Here is a 9014-nt window from a genome sequence, read left to right as displayed (position 1 = left end):
GTCAAAACGTTGAGGTTCATTAAACAATTTCCTGCCATTCAGCGCAGTAACATTTGTGTCCCAAAAATTTAGTTCTTCTATCACTTTTGGGGAGCAAGGAATAATTGATTCCCAGGATGTTCTGCTTTCTATTGCATAATACATGTCTGCTGTGTAGATAGACACTTCGTCCGATGGCCTGTGACATGGAAACTATGCTGCCTGCAACTTGTGCTAGGCCTTTAGCTGTAACCTTCTCTGGGTTGGTCAAAATGACTGAAAGAGATTCTTTGAGTTTAGCCACCCTGGATTCAGTAACATACAATTGGTTCTCTGACACATTAAATGCATGACCAAGCCAGGTCTGAACTAGCGCTGGCTGCCAGTTGCACTTACTGACGCTTACTGGCGTCTGTCGATGCAGACTCTATTGAGGAGTTGCCTCCTAAGCCATCATCCAGAAACATGCATACTTTTACGCCTGAACTTCTCCAATGACTTACTGCAGGTTTGAGAAGTTTGGTAAATATGTATGGGGCTGTGGACAAGCCAAATGGTAGTACATTGAACATAAAATATGTTAGTTTACCATGAAAATACCACTGAAAACCCAAATAGGTTCGATGAGACTCGAAAATTTCGACATGATGGTAGACACCTTTAATATCAAAGGTATACAGGTAGTAACTCTCGCCCAATAGTTGCTGAACTGTGGTTATGTCTTCGCACTTAAACTTGTATTTATAAAGGTAGGAGTTTACATGGCGTAAATCCAATACCAACCGTTTTTTCTCATTGTTCCGCACGGATACCGACAAAGGATTGACCACCCATGGCTGACTGTCAACAATACTGACACACTGTTTGACTAAGAGGTCATCTATGGCATTGAAAACAAAATCACCATTATCAAAAACGGACTTGTTGTTCCGCAGGACAACCGAATGGGGGATTGTAAGCGGCGGTAGTTTGTAGCCCTCTTTTATTATGCTTAATACAGAGTAAGTGGGCGATAACTCTTTCCAAGCATGCAAATGCGTTTTAAGACGACCTCGAACTTGATCTATAGGAGCAGATTCACTTTCAAGAAAGTCCCCTTTATCAATACACAAATTGTCTACTTCTTCCCCCGGTTCGCCCTCCTGAAAACAAACAACACTACAAGTGTCATTACTTTGTGAGAAAAATTGTTCATTGGACAAATTCATATTAAGGTTACTTAACTTCTTTCTTTCATGTGTTTGAGCAACAGCCAGTAGGGGGCACTCGCTCCTCCAATGACCTACTTTCCCACAACTGAAGCATGATCCGCTTCTTCTGATAGGACCACTGAGGACAGGCCCTCTCATAGCACCAGCTACAACAGATGAACGAGGGAATGTGTTTCCAGGAGAAGCGAATTGGTTAGAGGATGAGCTGTTAGTATTGACTGGTCTTGGGAGTCTACTAAACGAAGCGCGGCTCTTCGTCACTTTGTAGCACATGCTTGGGCTATCTTCCTCTGTGCTTCTTTCTCGGCTTTTTTCATATTTTTTGCGTCGTCGTCGTTTTCTGCTAACTCATTGTCTAAATATTCTCCCACTGTTTTCCACCCGTATTCTGAACGGTCAGCCATTAGACTGAGCTTCTGGCGCCCGTCTATTAGTTCAATACCTTCGTCTAGCTTGGTACTGCAGGCATCTTGTTTGTGAGCTAAGATGGCTTCCTTGGCTTCTGTGACAGCGGCTTTGACCTTCTCATTGTGTTTATATTGCTGTTCGTGCCCCTTTTTCTTGAATGACCGAGGTTCAGTGAACCGCATCCGTTTCAGTTCGTTCATTTGGGACTCGTGGGCTTTGGTGGAAACGTCTTCCAACTGCCGTTTCATGCCTTCTATCTTGGTGTCGAAGATGGTCGACAACTTCTCAAGCATCGTAGCTTGTTGACGCTCAATTACAGCTTGAACCGTCGCGTCCATGATATCTTATGTTGGCAGTGTTGATAGACTCGATTTCTTCTACGTCTTTGCTCGAACGGAATTGATCTAGCACTGATTTTGACAATTTGCTGGGCTGCGAAATCTCAAAACTACGCAGAAATAAAACCAGCACATGTTGGTAGCAGCGCCAGTCTAGAATGATTCCCCAAGTAAAATCCCACCAACACACGATCTCGATTCTGATGTTGCCATGACAACTGTCAAATCTCCGGCGAACCGTGAAAACGTAAATTTGTTGCTATTCTACGAACCACAGCAAATAGCAAGTTCTGGCGCACCAACAACTTCTCTAACGAGGCCATCTTTGCTCTTGCACTTCTCCATCGCCTCTAGCAGGAAATCTCTACTTTGGTTGGTGGAAGGCTCAAAGGAGGTTGTAGACGAAGTTAATGCGTTACTCACTTGTTTTGCATTTCGCGGCAGCTCACTTTTGGAACGACAGAATTCCAACTCCCCTTGTCGACGAACTGATTCGAAAAAGACCTCCCTGGGTTGCCATTTCCTTGATGATACAGTTTCCTTCAGTTCTTGAATGGCGCTTGGTCTTGTTCGCACATAGGGCTCGTTGCTGTTTTTAGAGTTTCCATGCTGTTTAAGTTTCAGTTGCACTTCCTCCTCTGCATAAAAGTACTGAAGCAAGACAAGTCGGTGCCTTTGCCACTTGCTGCCGTACAAGAAGGATAACCTCTTGCGGTATTTAGCTTCTTTGTCATGATGAAGACAGCGTTTGACAACCATTATGAAGTCGGTGTCGTTTCTCTTTTGCCTTGTTATCTTCAGATCCAAGATGTCCCCCCTCACGTTGCGGTCAACGGAAATGTAGCTTTTTGGAGAACCAGTATGAGTCCACTTGCCAAGATCGTCAGCTTTACAATCATCCGGATGGACAAGGGCGTCTACGTCAACCAAAAACGAGGCGTTTTCCATAACCTGAAGTGGCACTTCGGTACAGACGGGCTCTTTTACTCTCATTAAAATGTCGACAGCCTCTTCACTTGAACATGCAGAGCTTATTCCTTTCTCATGGTATGGGACACGCTTGTCGTCTTCGTAATATTTGTTAGATTCCTATAAAGAGAACATTAACATATCACATCTTGCAGAGGAAGGGTTCAAGTGCCGCGCATAGTAACAGAAAGCCCACAAATGTGTAAAAGCAACACGAAAAAAGATGTATACCGCTGTTTCAGTCAGACAATACGCATGGAAGTTATAAAAAGTGCCGAACAAACTGATGGAAATTGACAGTCCGTTATTCAATTTATTGGATGGTAGTGAGTTCTTAAGGCACCTGTTTGGTCGTTTCCGACGCCTGCTATATTCTAAAATTTAGTATGACGTTTTATTATGAAGCATGCGTGGCGAAAAATTGTACAAAAACTATTGAGCCTTTAAAAAGCGCTCGAAATGGAAATATTTCAATTGCCCAAACATCATGATGGGACCGATCATAAGTAAAGATCCAATTCTTGGAAAACCAATTAATGAAGTAATTAACCAAAACTTTCCGGACACCAAGAAAAAGCTAAATACACTCCTTGGTGTTATGTTGTCTCGATATTCCATCAAGAAAGGAGAGTTCTGCTTTCAATAGAACATTTGGAAATACCTGCTCAGAATCCTCCTGCCCCTCTTCGATGTCACTTTCATGACCACTGGTTATTTCGCTTTCATCGCTACTGATACTTTCATCATTACTGTCAACTATCTCCACGAAGTCTACTTTACATTCTATTGCTACAGTGCCCTCCTTGCTTTCGAAACATATTGCTCTACGCACAAAGTCAAATTCCTCCACGTTTCTTTCTCTGTAACAAGAATAAAAGGTTTTTTTAACAAAGTGAACCCCCTGTTAAAAGATTCCAACAACCAGCCATCACGTAGCTGCTGTGGTGAGGTTTTACAACATTGGGTGAGTCAACAGTAGAACAACTTGTACACAAACAATACACCTTGTCATGAAAGCCAACTGCAGCTGCCACAGCTGGCGACAAATGTACAAATGCTTTCAAGAGTTGTTATGCTACTTAGAAAACTGATGAACTAAGGCTACAAACATTGTGTCAGTGTCAGCAGCTCTGGTCTAGCTTCCTCCATGGGTATCTCTCAAAAATGGTTTACCTGAAGGCTTGGTTTTCCTGTTGCTATGTGTAAAGGTTTTCGGTCATGCATATAACTCCTAACATCACATGTTTTGGTGAATAGTCATAACATTTCAGTGTACTATATATTCCAGTTTTCCAGCATACCCCTTAGATCTTTTAGCATCTGGTGACTGAACTGGGCTAGTATCAACCTATTAAAGTGAAGTAAAATAAAATATCAATCCATGAACAAATGTATCAGTAATAAACTATTGTTACATGCATGCACAAAAACGAACTCTAACAACATTTCGGTTTCATCTGACTATGACGGCAATATTGTGAGGAAGAAATGTAATGGTTAAGAAATAGCAATAAACATTCGTGATATTTCAATTGTTTATAAAAACACACCTGTTGAAAAACGGATGAAGTTGATTTTGGTGATAAATCACCTTCACTTTCCCTGATAACACTGGAGAAAAAATGAAGAGGACAAAATGACAATGGGAATACAGTGGAACTCTGACAGGTACTGATAACTTAAAGAAAACTAGAAACAGTCACTAATGAAGGTTTGAGTAAACTAATTATAGTACATCGCTGAGAAAAATGTCTAAGGGGAAGTCCAGCTTGTGAGGTTACACAGCATTCAACATTAGTGGAATAGTTTAAATGTTTGACATCAAAATGGTCTTAATTATGATAATTTTTATAAAGACTTGTCCTATATACCTTCTACTTCTCGTGCAGGCCCCAACCATTTCTATTTCAGTAATGGTACTGCCATCCTGTAAAGCAAGAATTGGATGTTGTAAGGTTATTTAATCAGGGTATAGAACATTTTTACACATTCTCTTGAGGGAAGAGGGGGCACATGGGTCACTAAGGCTAGTTATTCATCACTGGTTCTTTTACGTTTTAACGGTTTCTTATACACTTTTCACAGCTACAATATATTACATGCCGCTAATAATTGCTCTGGCGCGTTAAATTAAGTGAGAAACAATCGGAGCCACACCTACAAAAGATAACGTGGGTTTATTTTACCATTTTTTAAAAGCTCCAGCAGTTTCCATAGACAGTCCTCCTGGACTACTCTGTTACTTGCATCTCTTTCCTGATTTTTGTTTTACATGCTCCTGATCTTTTCCATGCTCTGATTTTTTCTTTTAATTGACTTCCTGGTAATTTTACAGTCTACATCAATTTTTCATATCATCATGGCATTCACTATGTTACAGTGTATTTTACATGAACTGTATGCTAGCTAGTAAATCTGTAAAACTAAAATCATCCGAAAGAAAAATAAATTGCATGAACATGGAAATGCAACCAAATCAATTAGCAGTAGCCTATATATGTCGGTAGAAACTCTCTGCATTTTTTGGAATAAACACCAAGTTTTCATCACATTGAAAAGCTTGTTACCTCATTGAAATGATCTTGGGGCACATTTGACAGTGACCTAAAAAACATACAAGCATGTAAACAGGAGATATTTACATCAATTTATGAACCTTTTGTGGACCATCCGTACTGTAATAACCCATCAGTTTTTCCTAGAATACAATTAATAATACTGCAAAAGATTTGAATTTAACCTATGTTTGTCATGTTACACAAACAGTAAACCGATTTCTCAAAAATAGCACACCTTTGGTCAAGAGAACACTCTTCTAAACCTAGTTGTAAAGCCTTATGAAGATCTTGATCATCTTTCCAAGGTCCATTGATCCTAATTTGTAAATTTAAAAGCATATTTTTTGGATCAATTTTCTCCCTTTTGTTGATTTACAGTCATTACAGATATGTCAATAACCCTTACCCTAACCCTAACTATTAAATCTTATGGGTAAAGAATTTTGTGTTTCATGAAGCACTGTGAGGTTCGTAAGTATTTATAATTCATCGTTCATAATTATTTTACTTCAGATTAAGAATAGCTCTGTTTAATCGGTTTTCAAACTGAATCATAACAAACCATCTCATCACACTAGATGAAATGACATTCCCTCAAAAAAGAACAGATAACATTAAATGACAATATTAAAATTAACATATCATTTTGACTCAAGATATTTTGGTCAGCTGTTGAATAAATAACGTAAGCAAATTTTTAAAACGGAAACGTTTCGACAACTTGTTTGGCACGGTAGGGCTAAAAATTGCTTATCTGCTCTCGCATTAGCCTGATTTGTTCATCAACCGAAAACTTCGAGCCAGTACCACATACATAGCTTAAATAAATTCTGACCTTTGGCACTATGTGTTATAGCTCTCCCTTATCAAATGCCCGTGTCGTAGTTTAAGACCTGACCGTGATGCAACAGTCATTTTGTTTGTTGAACTCGAGACGCATTTTTCCAGTATTGTTTAGCGTCACTAGCAATGAAATGTGAAAGCTATGAAGAGTAATTTTTGTACCTTTCTTCGGATTCTTGACATGCACTTTCCTTCGGTTCCCACTCACTTTCCAGGTCGAGATCATTACGAGGAGTATCTGCACCTTCAGATTCTAGGAATGAAAATGGAAGAAATATACATTTTTTGGACAACGGTTTTCCAGAAGTAAACATTAGCATCGAAATTAGGAAGGATACGGCACGGATGTCCAAGGATTGACAAGAAAACACAGTTACTTACCAGGAAAGTCCTCCATGGCTGCCCACGACGATTAAGACCCCCTGCGTTGAAACTATTCTGTACCCAGAGCTCTCACGGTAAAATGGGCAAGGCCGCACCATGGACGCTGGAAATCATCAGCTACTAGTCTGCTGACAAACTCTCCAGCGTATTTTACCTTTCACTTGACCGCCGAGAATTGTATTTTACAAATTCAGCGCAAACCTCAGATGGTGTTTGTTTATTACGTCCTCCAGTCCCTACGTCCCACGCCCTCGGGTCCCCGCGCGTCCCCGAGTCCCGACGTCCCCGAGTCCCGACGTCCCCGAGTCCCAAGTCCCACGTCCCAGTCCCCAAGTCCCCGTCCCACTTTTAGTAACAGCCGTCTAAAAGTACTTACGAGTGACCACGAATGACCATGAGTGACCACGGATGACCACGGATGACCACGGATGACCAAGAGTCACCACGAGTCACCACGAGTGAGATTACTTCAAAAAATGTCAGTAATCACGATTATGACATATGCATCAAACGAAGCTATTTACTGGTGTAGTTGTGTAGTAATCAAAGATTACAGCAGTGGCTGTGCGTTCGTGATTCCATTGTTCAGTTCCTTTACAAATATTAGCTGTTGAGCTTATGTTCTTTCAGGCTCATCATATTACCTTTTTCATTTGTGAAAGTGAAGAAAAATCCGAGCGGTTTTATCAAACGAAGCGAGGCGCGGACTATGTATATATTTTCTGAACGCCGAGCTACAAACATTCATGCTCAGTTACTTGTTGTCGAAAATCACAGCGCCAAACTGTAGCTGTAGCGCTTTGCGTTATTCATACGCATTGCCATCGGATCTGACTCGTGACTACGTGCACGCACTCATGTTGTTATTTGCCCCTGCAAAGAGGACAAATCGGTGAACACAGTCGTCCCAAAACATTTTAAACGCACTTGACTAGGATTGCGTTACACCACGTGAACGCAACTAGTGTAACTAGAACAAGTCCGCTAATTTTTAGCGACTCAGTTTAGAACAGGTGCATCTCCTCTATGTCTTCCCCCTACTCCTTTGGAGGTGTTCACAATCGTGGCATGTGGACTATAGATTGCAGATTGCATATCATGGAATGAAAGGGAAACCCAAAATATGAAAATAAATTGAAAAATAAATTTTGCGAGTTGTAGCTCGGCAAATGGCTATGATAAGTTGTCAGGGGTCAAACTTTCTTCCGAGTTGTGTAGCTTGCCCAACGGCCGTGATTTGTGGTCAGAATGGTTTATTCATCACTAATTTAAAATTTTTGAAAACAAGACGTCGTAAATTTGAGCAATTTTAAAAAAATTAATACAAATGCATAGTAAAAGTTTTGGCGATGCGCTCTTTGACTATAAACTATATCAAGAAATATTTGTTACAAGCGTTGGCGTTCTGAAATTGAACGGTCAGTTCCGAAAAAAAAGTTTAAAGAAATGCTTCTCCTGGAAGTTTATAGTTTCTTCAGTACAAGTTTATAGTTTTACAAGTTTTAAATCTATTCATTGCTAGTTCAACTTCATGTGCAGATCGTTATCTGTTATTCAATCAAACAAAACATGCAAAAGTTTTGAGTCTCACTTCGTTTCATAAAATCTCTCGGATTTTTCTTCGCTTTCACAAATGAAAAAGGTCACGTAATAAGCATCAAAGAACATAATTTCAACAGCCAATATTTGTAAAGGAACTGAACAATCGAATTGTGAACGCACAGCCACTGCTGTAATCTCTGATTACTACACCATTAAATAGTCTCAGTTTGGTGGATATGTCATTATTTGATGAAACGACCTTACAATGACTTTAAAATCTACCTTTCAACAACATCACTGACATTTATTGATGTAACCTTACTCGTGGTCACTCGTGGTCACACCGTGGTCACCCGTGGTCACCCGTGGTCACTCGTGGTCACTCGTGGTCACTCGTGGTCACTCGTGAGTACTTTTAGACCATATCGACTATTGAGGACTATTCCTCACTATTCGCCACTTTTCGCGACTGTTCGCTATTATTCGCACTATTCGAGACTATTCGCACTATTAGGGACTATTCGCTATTCGCTATTCGGGTTTTCCAGACACCCTTCACGATAAAAGTCACAATCGATAGGTTTCGAGCGTCCACCTGGCAAACACCGTCCCGTCCCCCAGTAAAATAATCTCAGAGGACACGGTCACAACGCATTTTCATTCGAAGAAACAACAACACATACAATTGGTCAAAAGATGTTAGACATGTCTGCCACGCAGGACGAAAGTGCGACGCCAGAACTTCTCCCGCTCGGGCCCTCGCCTGCAACTCTCCCGACGAG

The 9014-nt window shown here is 40.6% G+C and overlaps 1 protein-coding gene across 2 annotated transcripts; it reads right to left on the bottom strand.

The window, feature by feature from the left end:
* Positions 1 to 2200: 2200 nt before the first annotated feature.
* On the bottom strand, positions 2201 to 8091 carry LOC145481681 (uncharacterized). Of its 2 annotated transcripts, XM_081460203.1 has the most exons (8): positions 6688 to 8091; positions 6469 to 6559; positions 5473 to 5509; positions 4777 to 4832; positions 4456 to 4516; positions 4207 to 4253; positions 3567 to 3765; positions 2201 to 3025 (listed from the first exon to the last, which is right to left on the bottom strand). In XM_081460203.1, exons 1-8 carry the CDS (start codon positions 6701 to 6703, stop codon positions 2201 to 2203), a joined length of 1332 nt encoding a protein of 443 aa, XP_081316329.1. In that variant the 5' UTR covers positions 6704 to 8091. The 2 variants fall into 2 exon arrangements, with proteins under 2 accessions (XP_081316329.1, XP_081316328.1); XM_081460202.1 differs by having other exon boundaries at positions 6469 to 8091.
* Positions 8092 to 9014: the final 923 nt, after the last annotated feature.

The sequence above is a fragment of the Orbicella franksi genome, chromosome 3 (genome assembly GCF_964199315.1).
Source record: "Orbicella franksi chromosome 3, jaOrbFran1.1, whole genome shotgun sequence".
NCBI lineage: Eukaryota > Metazoa > Cnidaria > Anthozoa > Scleractinia > Merulinidae > Orbicella > Orbicella franksi.
This window is presented reverse-complemented; position numbering and strand designations above follow the sequence as displayed.